At 39.4% G+C, this 21,921-nt stretch overlaps 1 protein-coding gene across 20 annotated transcripts in view; it reads left to right on the top strand.

Moving 5' to 3' along the window:
* ABLIM1 (actin binding LIM protein 1) overlaps window positions 1-21,921 on the top strand; it is a 185,611-nt gene that overhangs the window by 91,777 nt on the left and 71,913 nt on the right. For all 20 annotated transcript variants that reach the window (XM_039709090.1, XM_039709086.1, XM_039709089.1 and 17 more), the window contains 2 exons: window positions 10,969-11,152; window positions 12,591-12,700. In XM_039709090.1, coding sequence (XP_039565024.1) covers window positions 10,969-11,152; window positions 12,591-12,700 — 294 coding nt within the window. The remainder of the gene's footprint in view (window positions 1-10,968; window positions 11,153-12,590; window positions 12,701-21,921) is intronic.

Genomic DNA, 21,921 nt, shown 5'->3' with positions numbered 1-21,921 from the left:
TGGGAAGAGTAAAGAAAGGTGGTGATACTTAGGAAAATTCTATATTTTTGTAGTTTTTGGTCTAAATGCTTTTTCAATGATCTGGATTTTTTTTAACTCTTGATAGCAATGGCTGTCTTTCATTAAGGATAGTTATGAAAATTAAGGTCCTTTGTACTCAATTGACTGGTGAAAGTATTTGCTTTCAAAAAACCCACCAGAAAGGTTCTGCAAAGGTGTTCTAAGGCTTTGTGCCATGGACCTTCCTTGGGAGTGGGGATAGTGTTGCCCATTCCACAGAGGGAGGACCTGAGGGGCTCTTGGCAACTCCAGCTCATGCCACTGAGCCCTCTGTGACCACAACAAAGACTCCCTGTGCTTTTTTTACAAAACAGAGGTTTAATGAAGCGTTAAATAACTGTAAAACTATGCTTTGTGAATTCATTGCCTTTGAAGATGGGTGCCACGGAGTAGGAGGCAACCCTGGCTCCTTCACAGAGTTTCTGTTTAATGAACACCAATGCAGAGCTGGCTGAATTGAGTAACCACAAAACGCAGGATGAAAGGTGAGAATAAGGAGAAATCCCCAGGTCTGTGTGCAACCACTGCCTGCCACAGCCAGTCCCAGCTCAGCACAGGGGAGATACAGCACAGAAAGGGACTCGGGCTCCAGGTGAATGTGGCAGAGCTGGTGGCAAACATGGAAAAAGGTGCTGGAATAAATCAAAGTAACTGGGTAACTAAAACACAGCAGCGGAATCAATACCACATAGTTTTTCACTTCTATTAAACCCGAGTTATCTTTTCTGAAAGTCCATATGTAGCATGTACCCTGCAGATTCAGACTTTGAGAAGTGTCTCCAGTCCAGTTCCTGAGTACAGTTATATTTTTCATGTTCCAAATGTAGGTGGAATAGTTGTGGGGCTGCTCTGTTCTTCCGCTTCCTGAATATATGGAATAGAGCAGAAAATAGAAATAGTTGTTTTCCTACGTTACTAAAGGTTTTTTTTAAAGGTCATTTGAGTTATTTGTATGCTGAAAATCAGTATCTAGAATGTAAGAAATGGTTTGTTAACTGTGGTTTTCAGTTAAATACAGCTAGATAACTAAAAAAATGCTTACCTTTCACCTAGATATTAACGTATTTTGTCTGTGCCAATCTGGAAAGGCATCAGCCCATCCCAGACAGCTCCACCATGGAGCTCTGTCTGCCCTGTTTCTGGAATGCTTGGGGAAATGCATATCTCTATTACAGCTGCTGTATTTCAAGCAGTACTTGATGCCATATAATCCCTGAGCAGTTCAAAACCAGCAACTATTTGTTTATTTTCTTGTTCTTGTCCATAGTGAGTAGTGGTCTCAATTTACAGAAGATACTGGATTAGGATATTTTCAGCATCAGGCCACCTGAGATCCTTTGAGTCACAAAGGAGAATGATAATTCAGGCCAGGCAGCAAACAGTGTCCTTAGGACCTCCTGATAAAGAAGGGGACAGATGGAGCAGGGCTTTGGAATTGTTGTCCTGATGAATGCACCACATTAATCTTGCTTTTTTTAGGAGGGGTGAGGTCTACTTTCTTCTTTCATTTGTGTTTTAGTTACTTACTCATAAGCTGCTTTTATGCTTTGACTATTCTGTTGCAAGACTGGATTTACTAGTATAATTTTTTTGGTTTTGTTCTTTCCTTCCCTAGAGGAATGTCTAAACTCATTGTAGCTTCTGTTTGTGATGACAGTTTAAGATTCTGTAATAATATTGACCTTATGAGTGCTTGCATGAAGATCACCAGGGAAGGGAGAGCTATGGAAATAATTCTTACTTGGGGGAAATGAAACTGTGATTTGTACCATGAGCTTGTTAAGGAAATGGAGGAAAGTAAACCCAGTTTGAGCTCAGAAGGGCCAGAACTGAGTGTTAGAGACTTTTCTCATGCTGTTCATTCAGTCTTATTAGTTGGGTTTGTTGTCTGAGTGTTATCTTTTTAGAGTTCATTTGTCTTCACAGGGAGAAAGGAAAGGGCTGTGTATGGGAGGTCGCTCCAAGTCCTGTTTTGAATGTTTTACCTGAGCTGCACGTCTTGTTTATTGTTATTTAAGTGAGTGCAGTTTTTGTTTTAGCCACATAGTTATTTACTCACATTGCATATTGTCTGACCATATGGTTTATACAAGTGGGACACAGCTGTTCAAGTAAGTGGTTTTCTTCCCTCTTAGTCTGATGTGTTTTTAATATGACATGACTGCAACTCTACAGGAGGTGGAGTTAGATCCTCCTCAGTTTATAAAGTAGGCAGCAAAAAAAAAGTTTATAAAGTTAGGCAGCAAAACCAACAGATACTAGGACCAGGATGTATCAGCTGCATCTACAGGTGGCTTGCCTTTTTTTTTTTTTTAGTATACTAAACTTTTCTCTTGAGACTGCAACTCCCATTTATAGCATGAAAGACTTGAACAAGCTCACACTTGTCTGTTTTCATACCTGCTGAAAGTGTTTAAACTTTTGCCCACAGACTTAGAAGATGTGGGGAAAATCCATTTCTTGATAAGGCTGTCACACAAGTCACAGTTTGTGTGATCCTGTTCTTTGCTCTGTATGAGATTCCTTTTTATTATTGCCATCCACGCACTCAGTTTTTACATTGTACTGTTAAGTGTATTTGATATGCGTGTAGTCCTGCTTCCCTAGGTTGTGTCAGAGGCTCCTAGGCACTCCATGACTGCTTGGCACGCGTGTCAGTGGTGGCTGTGGCACTGCAGGAGCACTGTGATTTACGTCTCCACGTGCATCAGCCAGCTGGGGACACGCTCATGCGTCACCTGATGTGAGCAGACAATCGCCCTCCGCAGGAGTTTGGTGCTCTGTCCATCTCTGGAATCTTTCTAAGAACAGAGGAGCTGCTTCCTGCCAGAGATGACCAATAAAACCTCCACTGACTGACGTGTTCCCGTGGCCCCGTGATAAGATGGGGCTGTCTGGGGCTCTGCCTGGAGAGCCGTGTGTCTCCAGCTGGTGTGTCCTGTCTGCCAGGGTCGGCCGCTTCTATTTGTGGCTCCTGACAAGAGCTGATAGGAAAACAAAAAAGCTGAAAATGGTGTGGCTGTCCCCAGGAAGGTGAGCTCTGCCATTCTCCTGATAGGCAAAGAATTTCAGGCAGGCAGCAGCTGACTGGGAGCTGGAGTTAACAGGGGAGTGATGGACAGAGGAGGGATAAGAGACATTTAGGAGTGCAGCTCCAGGAACACCATTCAGAGCAGTTGTCTTTGGCTGTTTCATGACAAAATCCCTTACCTTGCCAGGGAATTACACTGGTCTGTGTTAAAAATGCAAATTTAATAGGATTCTGCATTACCTCCAGGTGTAATAAATAAGCTTTAAGGTCTGTTTTAGCAGGAGTACACTACTCTTACCATACCAAATTGTTAATCTTTATGAGGCAATGGAAACAGCAGGCTGAGAGGAGGGAAGGTTAGATGAGGAGGTTGAGCTGGAGACATCATTGGGTTTGTCTCAAATAAACATTGCCATTAACAAGAATTAATTAGTGGCTTATGAAGAAGTAAAAGTTTTTCTTGCAAGCATCTATGTACATTAATAACTTCTCTGGAAAAACTAAGACTACTCACTGCAGTTCTGTTCCATATGTAAATGTGTGTGGGATCAGGCCCTAAATTACAATGTGCTTGAGCAGAGATTTTAATATCTCAATTTAAATTGTGATCTGATACAAATGATAATTTTCTGCCATTGTCAGTTGATTACAGTTCACTTTACCCTATTGCATGTACTAGCAGAGGAAACTTGGAGGCTAGCAAAATTGCTATAATAAGGCTTTATTATTAAGCTTGTGATTCATCTTTTGGGTTAGAGGGAAAAGCTGGTTTCAGTACACTGTATTGCTTAACAGAAAAAGCTTTAAGCTTTCATAGTAACAATGTAAAAGTTTACATAGCTTGATTTTGGTGCACAGAGAGATTGGCTGAATTATCTTAGCAAGATAGGGTAGTGTTTGTGGTAGGAGTCTTTCAAATAGTAGATCCATGACGTCAAATATGAATTTGAAAACTTAGATTTTTTTATAATAATGTAGACTTAAGGAAAATTTAATCTCATAAATAAGCAATCCTGCCATAAGAATATGGCAGGATAGAATACTAAGTTTTTTAGTCCTCACTATCCCCAGAATCATGAAATGGTTTGGGGTGGAAATTTAAAATCATGTCATTCCAGCCCCTCTGCCATGGGCCAGGTTGCCAAATCACTGGGCCAGGTTGCTCAAAGCCCTGTCCAGCCTGGCCTTGAACACTTCCAGGAATGGGATATCTACAGTTATGTGGAATAAAGGTCAGGTGAAAATGTTTCACTGTGTATCAATGTTTCACATGCTATAGTGATATCAAATATCAAAAGGCAATTGCCTGCTAATAATCTTGCTAATTACAATGCAAAGCCAAGTCTTGGCATCCAGGAAGCATTCCACAAACCCAGAGTATTCTACAGGAAAAAAAAAAAAGCTTCTATTAAAACATTGTTATAAATCAGCATAAAGGAGTTTCTTAATTATGGAACAAATGTGGTAATTTTCCTCTCTTCAGTTAGATGTCTCTCGAGCTTAACTTGCAGAATCCTCTGTGGTATGTTTAGGTTCCAGGCACAGGTCTGGGTTTTTATGTGAGGGCTTTTCAAGGCTACATCATCTGCAGCTCAATGAGCCTGGCAGGGGGTGGGGAGGCTTCCTAAGTTTAGATTTTGGGATGCTCTGTAATCCTTTGACTTTGAACTGGATCTTCCTCCCTTGAAGAACTGGGAAGAAGTCAGGGTCATGTAAGCAGACACTATATCAACAGGTTGGAATGTGCTTTAAATCATTAGTTCTTTGACCCTTGATCTGTCATCAGATTCCTTCAGTGGCAGCAGGAGGAGGCTGCAGACAGGCTGCTGGATAGTCCTATAAATAGTTCAGTGTCAGTGGATGGAAAGTTTAAATATGAGGCCACTCTTGTAGTAGATGTCCAGCGCAGTGTTTGAAAAGATCTCTGCATTTTCACAAATTCTTCTGGAGCAGAAACTGATGTGTGGATGTGATAACACAAGTGTGGGTAGAACACGCTCCTTCCTGAGCATCGTGAAATTATATGAGGTCATTTGGAGCTCTGAATGACCAATCCAAGATCCAGGTGGAAATGGGAATCTGTTGTTTCTGGGAAGCTAAGAGAGGTTAAAATTTCTCCCATGTCAGGGAGTGCAGTTCAGATGTGAATTCATGCATTCAGGTTGCTTGATGTGAAATCAAACCTCAGTTGCAGCTGTGAGACTAATTGCCATTTCTGCATTTACATATCTTAGCTGCTGTGTCTTGAAGACTGTTCTTCTTGCAGTGATCCCTACTGGCATTTCACTTCAGGTTCAGTTTCTTCCCATTCTGAAGTGGATCCTTACTTTTCTGTTGGGGTTGGAATACTATTAATGACAAGTGATTGATACCAATCTTGGTTTAGTTGGGCTTGAGGTCTCTTCAGGGACCAAACATTTGACAGGAAATGAAATTAATTGCACTACTTGGCTGATAGTGATGAATGCTGACAGATGCCATGGCAGATTTTAAAAAGCTACTGGATCCCTTTGGAAGTAGAGGAGCAGCAGGATGATTAACAGGTGCCTGATGAGTGGGGCAGAGCATCCTTACAAAAATACAGAAAATTTCTTGGCTTTGTGGTCAGTGCCTCCTTCATTTGCCTGGCTTGGATGAAGTTTGGGTTTGTTCTATCCTTAAATTCCTGGTTTGCTTATTTGAAAGCTTTTCAGAGAAATGGTTCTTCTAGATAGTTACAGTCAAGCCATCCAAGGCTAAACTTTGACATTTTTCCACTGATTGCATTTTCTCCAGGGTTCATTTCCCACAGACCTGTAAATGACTTTGATCTCTACCTCGTGCTTAGTTTAATGTGAAAGGTGTTTTAAATGGTTGAATGATTCCTGCCATTGTTTCCATCCTGGTGCACAAACCACTGATTTTTCAGTGGGGCACTGGGGAAGCTGTCACATTGCTGCACTACATACAGCTGCTCTTTGCTTGCTGTTGAGCTCAGGTTTGAGCTGATGGCTGTTGGATTGCTAGAAAGATTGGAATTTGTGCAAGTCAGGTGCAGACAGGAACAACTCCCAGTGCAGCATTATTTGTGTCTCCAGTGCTGGAGGACTGAAGGCAGGGTCATGGCATTGATTGGAAAGCTGATCACGTAAAACTGAGCTCCTCTGAGACTCAGAATTCACTTTTGGGTTCAGGTGCTTGCATTGAATGCCCAGGGGTTTCAGTCAGGTGCCCTACTGAGAGCTACTTGTGTCACAATGACAGCAGCACTCAGGAGTGGTGCAGGCAGGATAGCTGAAGTGGAGCATCAGGGATTCTCAGGGTAAGAGGAGAAAGGCCTGACTGGAGGCTAGAGGATGATTCCCAAAGGGGATCTCAGACCAGTTTAGGAGAAGAAGGGAGAAATGCAATCTTGTCCTTTGCTCAGGAGGTGTTTTAGCTGCTAAACCTTTCTTCTACCAAGTTACCAAAGCAGATTTTAAGGTCTCCTGTATTTGTTCCATGTTTATGTGATTTGACTTCCCAGCATTGTTTCTGGTGTCAGTCAGCTGAAATGAGAAGAGATTCCAGAACCACTGGGAATGCTGGACATCAAATAACTTCAGTCAAAATGCATCTCTCATCATTGTATGACAGAAAAAAATCTCCAGTGACAGGAGTGTGACAAATGATCACTGGGATCTCTGTTACAGCTTTTGCAAACTGCTGGATGCATTTCTTATTGGTGCCTTGCAATCTCCCTGCCAGGGCAGTGCTGCAGCACAGCTTCTGAGATTTACTGTTCCTACGTGCTCCTCTGATGATGCTTGGATGTGTATTCATTCTTTAAATGAATAGCACCATCAAGAAAGGTATTGGTAAGAGGAGTAAAAGGCAGAAGGAGGCTTGGTTCATTTGAAATGCAGAAACTTTAATAAGAACTTGAAGCTTGCTTTCATCAATATGGGATTTGTTAAACTCTTATGTGAAAAAAAAAAGAAACAGATGTGTACTTTTTTGGATGTAGGTGATAAACTGAAACATTTCCAAATTCCTTTCTACCTTCAAACAAGAGATCCATTATGTCCTAAGAATAACTGTTGTACGACTATTTTCCTGCTTGAGAACAGCACCATTATTCCATGAAGCTGAAAAATACAAGAAGGAAATAAAACCCCAACAGGAAATTGAATTTGCACCTTATTTAGTGCACAGTAACAAAGTAGATCATTAGAATTTTCTTAATGAATAGCTTTCACTTCTGCAGACTGAGAGCCCAGATTCACAGACCCTCCTTGTATGTTTTTTTTTTCTTCAGTGCTGAAACAATTTTTACTTAACATCAACATGGAGTTCAACTCTCCCTGACAATAAGGTTATGGAATTCCTAAATAATGCTCAGTAGGATCAAATCCTGCTTTCATTCTCTTTGAAAAACTCTGATCTCTTCATTTTTATCACCATTAAAGCTTGAAAGTGACTCACCTTAAGAATGGTCCAGGTCCCTGGATCCACAGGCAGCTGGATTGCTCTTGACCAGCCCAGATTTCCATACCAGACCCTGTAGCTTTGGGAGCTGACAGCAGCTCTGGCAGTATCTCCAACCTTTTTGTGCTCCAAGGATGCAAAATAGGAGCTCCAGAGAGTAGTTGAAGACAGAAAAAGCTAGTGGGTGGGTGTTTTCCATACAGTGGGAGGTAGAACTATATTCCAGCTTATTCCATTCACAAAAGAGGCAGGATGGTTTGTTTGGAATATGAAATTCTTTGATATACAGACTCTGAGAGGAAGGCTGAGTTCCTCCAAGAGCTTTTGAAGATAATGTTTTCTTCTTTCATTTAAAGAAAAAGGCTGGCTTTTTTTTTTTTTTTTTTTTTTTTGTCTCTATGCTTGTTGTACCTTAGGGAACAGAAGTGCTCCCCAGTGTCTCCTGTTTCAGAAAGACGATTTTGGTCTTGTAAAACAGATTTCCTTCCATCATACTGAGCAGGAAGGATCTTGGGGAAATATTTTGCTTCTATAGAACTATTTCTGTGTGATGGATGTTTACAGAATATCTCTTGCTTTTTGCCTTGAAACATGATTTGTGCATCACTATTGGCTCCACAAAGTAATTCTTTCAAAGTCATTTTCCCCATCGTATAAGAAAAAAAATAGTTTAATGTTTACAGTTAACTGCCGTCATTTAGGTATGAATTTTTCTTTGATGACATGATATGTGTACCACATCAGTTGTGTAGATCACATCATCAGAATGAGCTGTACATATGTAGAGTTCACAGCTGATTTCTCTTCATTGCCTCTGCTGCTTGAGGCATGAACAGTGGTGGGCATATGGTCTTTCTTTTTAATAAAAAACAAATGCAATTTGTCCTTTCTTTTTTGTGGTTTTCTGTAATGGTCATAAATATGTGTGCTAAGGCAATATGTGTCAGCTTGAGGGGATGGATACATTGGCAGACACAGGACTTCTGCACAGTTGCAAAAATCAGCAAAAAAGAAGAAAAAAAAGCTGCTGAAATCCCTTCCCTCTTACACACCACACTGTACATAGAGTGTGGGTACAGCCATGTTTATCCTTTCTGATTTGATCTCTGACTCAAAGTGAAAGCAGCCGGCTGGAATAGCATTTTTCCAGCCATGGCTGTTAACAGTCTGGGTGACCCTTGTTTTTCCCATGTAGCTTAAAGCTGTGATTAGTGATAGGAACACATGTGCTAAATTGACTGCAAAAATCCCTTGTAATGTGGGGTTGCCAGGGCTTGTTTCTAATTCTTGCAGATTGGTGTGTGCTTCCTGCTGTGTGGATGCCAGAGACGATGAATCTGCTGGGGGCTCACATCGTGAACACTTCTGCTTGGGCCCGAGTTCATGGCTTGTCAGTGTGGGAGAATTTAACTCACACATTCTGGGTTATTTGCAGAATGAGTGAGAGATTGGTAGAAACAAGACTTCATAAGGAAAAGGGCAGTAGAAGGAAATGCTTTTTGACAGTAGCTACTGCTGTCTGTAAAAGACTTTTGAAGTATTTAGCCCCCATTTTCATTGAATCCCTGTGGCCATGCCTGCAAAGAGGGTAGAGCCTAATAACTGTGAGTGCATGAACGCTTTCCTTCCATGTTTGTAGGAGTTTTTGCAAACAATGATCTGCCACCTCTTTATGATGCTGAAGCTGGGTTTTCAGAAGAAGCTAGAACAGAAGTGACATTGAAAGTTACTTTTGATCATCCCAGCTTATTAGAGCCTTGCCTAGGCAGGTAAAGGGGGCTGCAGGGACCAAATGAGCTCTTCTAAAAGTGACTCTGGTAGAACTGGGGATCATAGCAAAGAGCCAGAGAGTTCACACATGCAGCTCCTGAGGCACACCCAGCTGCACACTGAGCACCTTCAGCTTGAGGCTGAAAAATAAATATACTGGGATGTTAAAGCTACTAGGTAAATTGCAAACTACAACTTAAATAATCACACAGACACATGAGTACTCCATAGCACTTCATGAGATTTAGCAGCTTCTAAAGTATCTTTCAAATATTAAAGCAGAATTCTCAATTTTGACATGATTTAATGGTAAGGATCTGCACAAAGTAACTCAGAGAAGCAAACCTATTGTAAATAGATTTTCTACTGGACCTCCAGTGGAAAATTGTGGTGTAGAGGTTACCTGAACATTCTACCTAACAGGATATTTTATTGTTAATTTTAAAATAATATTTTAAACAAAATGGAGATCAGTATAAAAAAAAGAAGGACTGAAAGTGTTTTTTTTTCTGGAGGTTTACCTAAAAAAAACAGCTTGGAACCTTTTGCAGCATTTCAACAGAGCCTTAACAGTAGTTCTTTGTAATTCTTTTCAGTCACTGATAATTGAGTTTTGGCTGCTTGTGGATTTAATGCCACCATGAAATGTAATTTGTTTGCACATGGAATATTATCACAGTCTATGCAGAAATGTGAAACCAGAAAAATTCTGGTACTGATAGTGCTTTCCTTCTAAGCTGCATTTTAGTACTGTTTATTGTTGTTCTATTAATTTTTGCTACAGTAGCAGTCATTAGACCTCCAGGACTGGGCAACAGAGAAAGGAAATTTGCAATCCCTGCCCCAGATGCCTTGCAATTTTAACTTTCAAGGCAGGCAGCTAGTAATATACTAGCCCATTATTACAACACTGAGAATAAATGTTGGGTACAGTATTGTGCTTGGGACTTGTGGCAGAAAGAGGAATTGAACCCAGTCCTCCTGATAATCTTTCTGTATTTCATATTTTAATTTTTCAAGGACTGTGTAACTGCAAGGACTTATTATACTGCTTATTTACTTTTCCTTAATACTCAGAATCTCTGATGTTGAATATTTCTGATATTTGATCTGAACATAATTTGACATTATGAGGGGGGATGAGATGGCACTCCTTGCAGAGTTGTTAGCATGCTAGACTGCTGTGAAGAGTGGTTTCTCTTACTGAATTACACAGATACAGCAATATACAGAGGAGCAGGAGGAGTGCCAGAAACCCAAGTGCCTGGGAGGAGCTGGGTATAAATTTTTGGTGATACTCAGGGGAACACTGAATAGGTAGTTTCAAATTCTTTGCTGAATCCAAGCTAAAGGCACAGTGTGAAATTCAATCTCCCATGGCACTTTCACTTCATGGGGTTTGGCTCTTAGAGGTAGGATTGCTTTCTGTCTCTGTGTTGACCAGAAATGCCAATGTAGGACTCTGAATATTTTCTCAAAGCAAAACAGGCACCTGGTTGTGATGTGTTCTGGTTTGAGTGAATAGGCATTTTACAGTGGAAAACCTGCCAAGTCACAGAAATCCTTGACTGGCTCTTCACCCTTTTACTGATACAATTGAGCAGCTAACATCCTTACCAGTGATATTTTTCTAATCTGTCTGGTTTGTTTTTTTCTTCCAGTGTGTGGCTGTGACCTGGCACAAGGAGGCTTTTTTATTAAGAATGGAGAATATCTGTGCACCTTGGACTACCAGCGCATGTACGGCACCCGCTGCAATGGCTGCGGCGAGTTCGTGGAAGGAGAAGTAGTGACAGCCCTGGGGAAAACTTACCACCCAAGCTGCTTTGCCTGTACTGTCTGCAAGTAAGTCATCCCTTCAAACAACATGGCAGGAACCCAGTTAAAGGAAAACAGAAGCAAAGGCGTCGCCATCAGACACGAGTCTCAAGACAGATTTCTCTTGAGAATACATTTATTTTGTTATAAAAGATCTGCTGCAGATCTGACTTGAAAAGTCTTGAAAATGACACTCATTTATATGGGGAGCATAGCTTTTGTATGACATGTTCTCAGAAAGTTGCTCTTATTTCTGAAAGAATTAAGTGTCAGGCTTACACACTGAGATAATGACCTGAGCTCAGGTGGGCAGCCCAGCTTGGTGGGAGAAAAGAAGTGAAGCAAAATTCTGGATCCTACCTTTGAGCTCTGAGGACAGTCCAACAATCACATAAGAGCATGTGGCTTTGGGACTACTGGGATTCACCCTCTTCCCAAATACTCTTTCTTGTCCCCAGTGAGAGAACCAGTCTTCAGTTCAGAGCAAGTAATAAGGAGTTAGCTAAGGCTCTGTGGATCAGAGAAAAGTGGCATTTTAAACTCCAGTCTCTGATAAGTAACTGAAGTACTTTGTCCTTTAGCCTGGTACATTTTTCAAGCCCTTTCCTATTGAAAGAATGTTGATTGTTTTCTATTTTAAATAGGGTGTGAGTTTCCTGCATTTTGGTAAGCATATAATGTATATGTTGCAGTTTTATTTCCCAGGGACAGTGTGAAACATGACATCAATTTTCTGCGCATTGACTTGCATCAATCTTTTTATATTGAATGAACAAAAGATAAGTATTTGAAATAGATTAATGAAATTCAGTGTTGCTGCTGATTTATTTTTGGCCTACTTAGAGATGGTAGTGGAAAGGAAACGATGCCTGAAACATTCTGTTTTGTTGAAATCAGCAGTAAATTTGCTCAGCAGTTTTGGAGTGAGGTGAGGGTCTGCAGTTAATACTCCTCATTAAAGATTTGGAGTTATTAAATGTTGCTCATCCTTTGATTTAGGCACCAAATAAGAGTTAACAGCAATGTCAACTTCTGCCTAACACACATTCTTAACATTTATGAGTGACTAGCTCCACATTCCTTCACCAACCTCAAGAACAGTTCTGATTCTTTGAGTTTTCTTCTGTATCATTTGCTGTCCACAACATCACACTGAGACCTTCATAAATGTAACTGTTGTGTCTTAGCAGATTTCACTGTCTCTGCTATTTAGATAAAATACATTTGATAATCTTTTTAAAAGGAAAATACAAGGCAAGTCTAACCTCTGCTCTGCTTGCATCCATGGATTGGATTTCTTCCAGTGCCTGGCTTTGCCAAGGCCACATTGCAGAAACTATTTGGCCTGAGTTTCTGTAAAATATTGATTGCGCTGGAGGAAGGCAGAAAACTCAAGGCATGGGGAACAGAGGAAAATCTCTGGCATAACCTTTGCAAAAATACATTTTTCTCTTGAACTTTCCAGGCGTCCATTTCCACCAGGAGATCGAGTTACCTTTAATGGAAGGGACTGTCTCTGTCAGATGTGTGCTCAGCCGATGTCCTCCAGCCCAAGAGAACTGTCTGCCTCAAGCAGTAAGTTGCCATCTCATTTCTGAAGCTGCTCACTTTTCCAGGCTCATCAACATTTGATTTAAATTAATATAATGCAATCTTTTGGTGTTTTTATTTTTATTCACATTTAGACAAGTGAACTATGTTGAGAATTTTTGTGTCGTTTTTTTTTTTTCTCTTCATTAAGTGCCTGTTACTACAGATGGGAAAAGGCACTTAGACATTTCAGTGTGAAAAAATGATTTTCCCTAGTGACTGGATTTTTAAAAAGTTTTTTTTTTAATTTTGTTCTGATAGGCACCAGAAGAGTACCTAAGTGATAAATCCTGAGGTTTCAAAGTCGATAGAGTCTATTTCTTTAATGTATGATTGTGCAAGTTTAAGTATTCAATAGAGGATGAAGTCAGAGGAAATTAATTTTCTTCTCCTATTTAAGAATTCAATTAAATTATCCTTTAAAAGGAATATCTCCAGGATTATGCTTCCAGTAGACTGATGCCACAATGATACTGTGATCAGAACCTCAGGAAACCATTATAAAAGACACAGGAAGCAAATTAAAGGGAAAGATAGAGAATAAAGAAAGTTTGGGAGGGAAGTTAAGTTGGCTTGCTGTTGGGTTTTAACACTTTTAAAAGGTAATTTGTAAATTACTGATATTCATCTCTGCCTCTGGTAGTTAAGTTTTTTTCATCTTCGGGGGTTTCTTTCTCTGCTGGATTGTATTCAGCATTCACCCAGTGTAGTTTTGTAAATCAAAATGGCTACAGCTTTCCTTGTGACACTGGGTGGTTTTCCTTCAGGGAGGAGCTGTGTATTTTCTCCTGGTACTTGGCTTTGAGATCCTGGGATTATAAAGTGCTGTGGAAAGACAAAGATGGATAATGTTTGTGCTCACTGGATGAGTCAAGTGAATCTCAGGATATCTGATTTGCCTGAGAACATGTAATCAAACCCTTAGACAAAAGGAAAATGAGAGACATTTTTTGTTATCGTGCCTCTCTGTCTGGGAAGTAATGCTTTTCCTCTATAATTGTAGATTTGCAGCTGAAAATGCACAGACGTAATCAGTTGAGGAAGAATTCAGGAACCTGCAGAACGGCTTAAAAGACTTAAAAAGCAACATAAAAATTTATGAGGGACTTCAGGCACCCAGAGAATCCTTCTGAGACAGAGGAATGATGTGGAAATTGATATCTAGGGGGCATAATTGGCAAGGAACTGCAAGGCACAGGGACCTTGGACAGTACTGATATTCTTTTTCTGAACATGCCAGAGCATAGAAGAATCTGGATCTGGCTCTCCAAAGGTGGCACACCTGTCCAGCAGTGTGGCACTTGCCACATGCCTGACTCCAGGTGCCAGAATGCCCCTAGAAAATGACAGGTTGACCTTGTCTGATACTTAGCAAGCCAGAGAGCTGGACACTCACTTCCCCACAGCCATGCTCTCTACTGGAATTGCTTCTTGCTTCCACACTGAAGCCATAGGTAGCAAGGATTATAAAACAACATTTTGTGTGACTTGTGATGAGATTTATTGGGGTTTTTAATCATAATTGTGTCCTGCTGACAAACTGGTTTGCCAGTACACACAGCAAGAGAGCTCCTGCTCTCAACACCTTAGAGTGCACTACTTTGAAATCTGTAGGCACCTGCCGTGGTGCATCTTGTTCTTTTATGGACAAAGACTTGCAGAAATGTGTAGTATAGAGCTTCAGGTCATTTTAGTGCAAAACTCTGCAAAACAGACAAATAAGAATGAGAACAGCTTATGTTATATGTTCAGAACTAATCAATAAAAGAAAAATCAATGAAGCATCCTCTGCCTTCAAAGATATGCCAGTTGCTGCTTTAACTTTTTGCAAAATTTGACCTAGATACTTTTCTGTATCTTGCTGGCACCAAAGAGTAAATTTTAATTAGTGTCAAGTATTTCACATAACTTCCAGGTTTCTCCTGCTGGCTAATACATGCCAGACATTTGAAAAATTTATTTTTCAAATACTTTGCCATTTTTGAAAGGACTTTTTAAAATACAAGTTCTTTTAGGGAAGACTCAGATTCACACTAGGCATCTATTTTATATCCTATATTGCTGTCAGCTTCCTGTGATTACTTTTAAGTAGGGGAGACTTTCCTTAAAACAAGGAAAGTTTGATGGAATACAGTAGACTGCAAATATACCAGGTTTGATTGCTTTGTGTAATGTGAAAGGAATCCTTCTATCCTAGAATGTCTGCATTAATGCTGATATGACATTTTCCAGTGCCTGTTGCTTCACACAAATGAAAACGTACTGACAGCTTTGCTTGGATGATTTCAAGGAAAATCAAATGTGTTTGAATACAGGGGTTAACATCTTGAATAACATGAACCTGAATATTGTTACACTTATTGTAGTGCACAGCAGTGAAAATCAGATGGGAAAATACTAAATAATTAATTTTCTTTTTTTGTTTAGTATTAGTGTGGTCTATAGTACTCATTTACCTTATTTATATTAGTAATATATTTCTTTCACTGCACATGTGTTACCTGAAATTATAGCTATTTTCTTGAAGAACCAATTCAGTGACTCTATTTTTATTCTAAATTTTTAAAATTCAAATGCGGTAGAGTAATCATAATTTATAATTTAATCAATCCTATTCCTTGGCTGGTGCTGGAAATACACAGTGCACTAACTTTGGGATCTTCATTCATTCAGCAGGAAATCTAATAACAAATACCTGTAAATAACTTTGCAGACAAATGAAATGAGTGGTGTTTGGTTTTGTTATTGTTTTATTTCATATGACAGCTTGATAAATGGCAAGTGAAGTATAAAGCAAAGTGACTGGGACAGATGTAGAGCAGCACAGAAACAGGGGACAAGTAGATAACACTGACTAGAAGTGAGGTGTTGATGCCTTGGATAGTTCAGGGTTTTCAAGATTCTGTCAAAGACATGAAGTTTTTTTTTTTTATTTGGGGCCCAATAAAGGAGTAATGCAATAATGTATCCCAGTAATTGCTACTTATATTTTAAGCAGTGCCAGGTTTTGTATTTGGTGTCATGATTGCCTGGTTTGTACTGTCTTTAGTTCTTTCTACTCTCTGTTGTGTTCTGGCTGCATGGTAACACACTGTGTTTTAGGTCCACATTGCAGAGACAAGAAAACAGAAAACCAGTTGTGCAGGCACCTGTTACTTCTAAATTTTGGGCAAAACTGCAACTGTGCAGTTGCATAGTTACATAAAATGCCTTCCATTAGAGCATTTTATCAATGAATTCTCCCCAAGGCAGCTGGTAAATGAACTGATGCAGACTTTAAAAAGAAAAGTGTCCAGTCTAGTCAGACCTTCATTTTTAAAAAGTACCACACTGGCTTCCATTTTTTCCTGGATGCACAAGAGGCATTGTGAGAAGTCCAGCTGAGAGCAGAGCAGCTGTACAGGGATCCCCTCACCTGGGACAGGCACAGGAGGTGGTGCCAGCAGGCTGTGGAGCTCGAGCCAGGACTTTTCTGGCCCTGGCATCATCTTCGGAATCCAGAAGAGACTATACATGTCTTTGAATATAGTTTAGATACTCTTCCTCAAGCTGAGGTTCTTTTCCTTGGGAAATTCACTATTCCCACAATAAGGCACCTCAGTAATAAGAATGCTGTGTCATTTTCTGCCTGTCTCTGTTGGTTCCTTATCTGGGTGCTGGTCTGGAAGTTTTAGTTGTTTCTGATTATCTTTTTGGTGGAAGGTTGGATAATTTTAGTGATGTACATGAACTAGCTAGGAAATTGCATTTCAAGTGACAAGCATGTTTTCTGGGACAAACCTCCCTATCCAAAAGAAACTGAAGCATTACAATCACCTAACAGGAGATTTCATTTTGAAAAATTCATCTTTCAAAATGGTGACAAAGACTTTCACCATTGTTTCTTTTCAGTGAAATAGAAACTTGTGTCCTATAAATGCCAGTAGTGAGACTGTTTGGAAAGGAGCAGAGGGAAGATATTTCAACTTCCCTTTCTTTGTAAGAGTCTCTCCTGTGAGTACAGAGCATTAGAGTACAGCCAAGACGTGGACCAGAGTTTTCAAACTGACCCCCAGAGCGTTCCATGAATAATCCTGGGTGCAGCTGTTCCCCAAGCAGCCGGCGTCCACGTGGAGATTTCACATCGTGTTTTGTGTGCTTGTCCTTGTCTGCTCTGCACATTATGTTCTGGCTCCAAGAATGCCAGCTCTTTGGGACAAATGCTGTCATGCCTATCAGTACAGAGTCTACAGGGTTGGATTTGGCCTCACAACTGGGGATCTTTGCTCTATTGTGATATAAATAATAAGCTTAATGAACTTGTGGGAAAAGGTATCTTTGTTAATTATTCAATAGCCTTATCTCTTTGAAAAATATGCAGGCAGTGAAGTTCCCAGTAAATAAATGAAACTTCCAACAAAGTTCTGGTAATACTGAAGTAAAGCAGAGCCAACATACCATACCTACTGAAACAGGAAGAGGTGAGAAGTTAAAAATAGGAATCATCTTTTGCCTCACTGCCCAGACAGTGGCAGGAAAGTGAGCTTGTATTTGAAACACAGAGCATCAAAATGGATAAGCAAATTTACTTTGCAGTCCTTTTTAAAAGGCTCTTTAATTCTTAATGTAGTCCTATAGTCAGGACATAACTGTCCTTTCATTAGATAAAAATGTAAGTCATTGCTGCCAAAAGTAATGTCAGAGCTGATGTATAAGTATCACAAACTTCTCCATTAGAAATTAGCTGAAATGCTTTTAGAAATTAGCTAATTAGCTTTTAATCATAGTTCTTGAGAAAAGTCTGCAGCTTGGATTTATAACTGGTCACATTTAACTAATTTTTCATTATTTTGTTCTTTATAATTTTTTTCCTGGAGCTCTCTGAAAACTCCTTCAATTCCACAGAGAATTTAAAAGTGCAGGGGAAAGTTGGCTGACTGTTGCTAAGCAAGATATCTGCAGTGATTTTAAAAGGTGTTGAGCAACATCCAACACATGATTTTGAGCTTATTCTTAGGAAATATTTTCCAATTTAACCCTGTGTCAAAGCTACACAGGTACTTGGCACAGGTGGAGATGGGCCTTGTGAGAGACACTGACCTCACTTTGTGTTAAGGAATATTCACCCACAAAATCCACAACTCCAGTGATTTCCCTGGGGAGCTTAGAGAGGCTCGACAGTTTTGTTTGTGCACATGCATTTTTAAGTTTTAAATTTTTAACATTTTTAGCCTTAAGCATTTAATATTTTTTGTGTGCTGTAACACAAATTTTTTCTCATTTCATTCTTGGCTTGTCTGTTTACATAAGCAGAATAACTCCCATATCTCTGTGGCACTCAAGCCTGTGTTTAGCTACTGGAGATTCAGTTGAGGTTTTGGGGATCTAGACATAAGGGGCACACATTGTCCCATATCTCTCTTTTTTTTTTTTTTTCTCTTTACCATAGAATAAAAGCATACTATGGACATCACTGTTGATTGACTTCAAACACTGTGATTTAAATAATTGATTTTAATCATGGTTTGTTCAATAACCCAGGAAACCTTGATTACACTGACTGATTGTAACCTTGGATTACATTTAGATTTTTAATTATAAAATACTAATTGATAAACATGAGGGTACTTCATATCTGTACACATCTACTTAAACTAATATAGTTCTGCATAAAGTCATCATATTATTTAACATCTATATTTTTCCCTAACAAGTATTTTTGCTAATGAGTTGTCAAACTCTATTTGAATGAAAGTTGAAATTTTATTTAGAATGCATAAAGTATCTGTGGATATTTTTTACTTTCAGAAATTTGCTAGACACATGAAGAATGTAAATGAATTAAAATATATTTAAATTTTGGAATTTATATTTTTCAAGAGTCTGTAGCTTATAAAACTATTCACTTTGGATCACCATGACCTTAAAAATTTTGAAAGTGGAACATCTCATATACTCCAATTTTGGTCATAAATAGTAAAAGGGAAGTCAGTGTATTCCTTGTGTTTTCAGATCCCACTTCTAACTCAGATTTATTTAAAACTATAAATTTTAAATGAAATCCTTTATTTTTTAAATGTCACTATTTTAGTCTCCATTTTTTTAGTCAGAATTTGATTATAATAACCTTGCATGGTTATTATAACAACATGGCAGCTACATTTATGACTTAATACAGCATACACTGGATCTAAAATTTTACCCCATCCCCCCTTTTAAGAATAGTAGAAGCAAATCAATGTTCATGACATGATAAAAGTTCAAGAAACTATGCAAACCCAAGCAGAGTTCCTTTCTGGCAAAAGCCATTAGATTGTGCCTAAGAATATGCAATTCTTTTAATGACACTGGCCAATTTGTATGATTGTTTGAAGATGATTTATTCTTTTGAAGAATGCTTGCAGTTTTTGAAGCATTTTGTAATTTGAATTACTTTCTAGGATTAATTTTATTTCACTTTATGCCCTCACTCAGAAAAATGGATAAATTACTCAAGTAGCCTCCATTTGCACAGCTATTTCCTAGTTTATAAGGACTGGTATTGTAATGCTGCTTGTTAAATTGTGTTGAATCCTTCTCTGGAGGTAGAGCAGCTTTGTTAGAAACTGAACTTTGGGGTGATAGAGATAGAGCAGCAACTGTATTTAAAATATAGTTGTGGCAGGGCAGGAAGTTTCTGATTTATGAGTTTTGTGTCAGAAAATTCCTTTCAAAAAATAGCTGTTCTTCAGGAAGATGTTTGCAGTCCAGTTTCCCCATTTCTTTTGGATGCTTTTGTGTTACAGTAAATTGGACAGTACTAAAGATGTGTCAGTTCTTATTTGCCTGTGTGTAACCCCATCTTGAACTTGGAAATCAAAACACATCCATGCCCTTAGGTTTTACTGGAGGAGTGCTACTCCAAAGCTAATTCCAAAGGAAGTTCTGGGGGAGGTGCAAGGAATTCCTCAGTAAATGGGTGTTGGATGAGGTGGGATCACTAGCTTGGAGAACACAACTATAGAGGAGATTAGAGGAGATCCCCAGGGACTGGAGTATCTGGGAATTGTCATGTTCAGAAAGCCTGCCAGGTAGTAAGTCAGGAATCAGAGGTCACTTCAAAAGAATGTGAAAAGTGAATTAGCTGTTAGCTAGACCTTAGTTTGCCGTAATATTATCTGGCCATAAAAACCTTCCTAAAGGTTGTCATAAGTTTTATTCTTATTTTGGGGAGTTTGCACCCTGTTGGAATTGCTTGTTTTCCAAGAGTAACAGTTGAAAATTATCCAAAACAGTCTGCAAATTAAGAGACACAATGTGCTATCCATGAACTGGGTGTTAAACAATGAAGCTCTGAGATAATGGTGCAATTCCCTTGGGGTACTGTGAGTGGGGATTGTGACCTTGAATTCAGCAGGAGCTACCTGAGTACTGAAATGTGGTTAAAGAAATGATGGGATAAAAACTGACCTCAGCTTATATGTACTTGGTCCTGGTTTATCCTTTAGAGTAGTTTTACAGGTGGGGCTCTGGGGGTGCTGGGATGGGAAGAAACCCAAAAAACTTTCTCTTTCTTTCACAGGACAATTAAAAACTCTTCATTGTGTGTAGTGTGTTTGCTCTTTCTTTCTCCTCCTGTTTCATCCACCCTCTTATTCTCAGTTCAGATACCTGTGTGAAAGATGAGGTTGAAGAAAGAAGTGGAATTGATGTAGTGGAAAAAGGTTAACTTGGTGATATGATTTTTTTCAGGGACAGTTTGCTGGAGTCATGTGTCAGAAGGTCACTTGGTTTGGTCTCCTTTGGGAATGAGGAATAGAAAGATGTAGAAACAAGGAATTGCCTTTCTCTGTTAAACACTCAAATCAATACAGAACAACGGGGGGTGGGGAGGAGCATTCAACCTTCTGAATCACTTCTAATTAAATCAGGTGATGAAACAGCAAATTGCAGTAATCACAGAATCATCTAGGTTGGAAAAGATCTCTGAGATCACTGGGGCTTATGCCCCAATACCACTGTGCCAAGCAGACCATGACACTGAGTGACACATCCAGGCTTTCCTGAAACACCTCCAGGAATGGCAACTCCAGCACCTCCCCAGGCAGTCCATTCCAGTGTCTAATCACACTTTCTCTGAGGAAATTCTTCCTAATGTCCAACATAAACCTACCCTGGCGAAATTTAGATCATTAATAAAGATATTAAACAGGACTGGGCCCCATACTGGCCCTGGGGGACAGCACTAGTGACTGGTCTAATCCAAGATGTACAACAATGTGTTTCTTGAAAAGACAAGTCACTGTTGGGCACTCAGATGGTTCCAGGGACTTGTGCTGCAAGCAAAGAATGCCACTTCATGCCACTGGGATTTCTTTCCCTATTTAATCAACTGAAATAGTTTTATTTTCTCTAACTACTTGTTTTGAAAATATCAGTTTTTCCCAAGTTGCTATTTATAATAAACTGTCAAAGCTATACTGCACTTCCCATGGGAAATTTATTTCCCTCCATTGTATGAGCCCAGCCTCTTATTGTTAGATTTCAAGAGTACAAGGCTGCCTATGTGGATTTGTTTTGCCTTCAGCAAAAGGGCAATAGTGAATTTGTTCTGACAAACATTTCCCATCCTTGCAGTGGCAAAGAGAAGGGGTTTGGCAGCAGATTTCCTGAGTTACATGCTCAGATTTAAATCCTGCATGTAAAATTCCCAATATTGTACGTCCTTCTCTGACTTACAGAATGTATCACAGCCTCAATGACCAAATGCTTATGCTTTAAACTTTGAAAATGTTTGTCATGCTGTGAACATAGTGAGTTTGTATTTTTAGCTTTGACAGAAATATCTTGAAGATCTGGAAAAGCCTGCATGATATCCTCAACCTTTTCAATTTTAAAGCAAGGCTTTAGAAGGTGTTGCCTGATCTGTTGTTGAAGGGTGACTGAGAAAAAACTGTGGTCTCCCCACCTCTATGAGAAATTGCAATTGCACAACCTTCAAATTGCCACAGAAGAATTACAGGGATATAAGTTGTTTTTCAAGGTGACTAAGAGCTATTTATACCTAGAGATTTCTTGACCTTGACTCCGGTGATAATATTTGCCTCTTTCATCACTTCCAAATCACTTGCTCTTTAGGTCCAGCTATGTTTGACAATGTATTTCTGTGTAAGTCCAATGAAAACTTACTGTTTCTTTTAAGTATTAAAACAAAATCCCCCCCAGTTCTTCCCTGCTTTTCCTGTTTC

The sequence above is a fragment of the Passer montanus genome, unplaced genomic scaffold (assembly GCF_014805655.1).
Source record: "Passer montanus isolate IOZ18808 unplaced genomic scaffold, ASM1480565v1 scaffold21, whole genome shotgun sequence".
Classification (NCBI taxonomy): Eukaryota; Metazoa; Chordata; class Aves; order Passeriformes; family Passeridae; genus Passer; species Passer montanus.
This window is presented reverse-complemented; position numbering and strand designations above follow the sequence as displayed.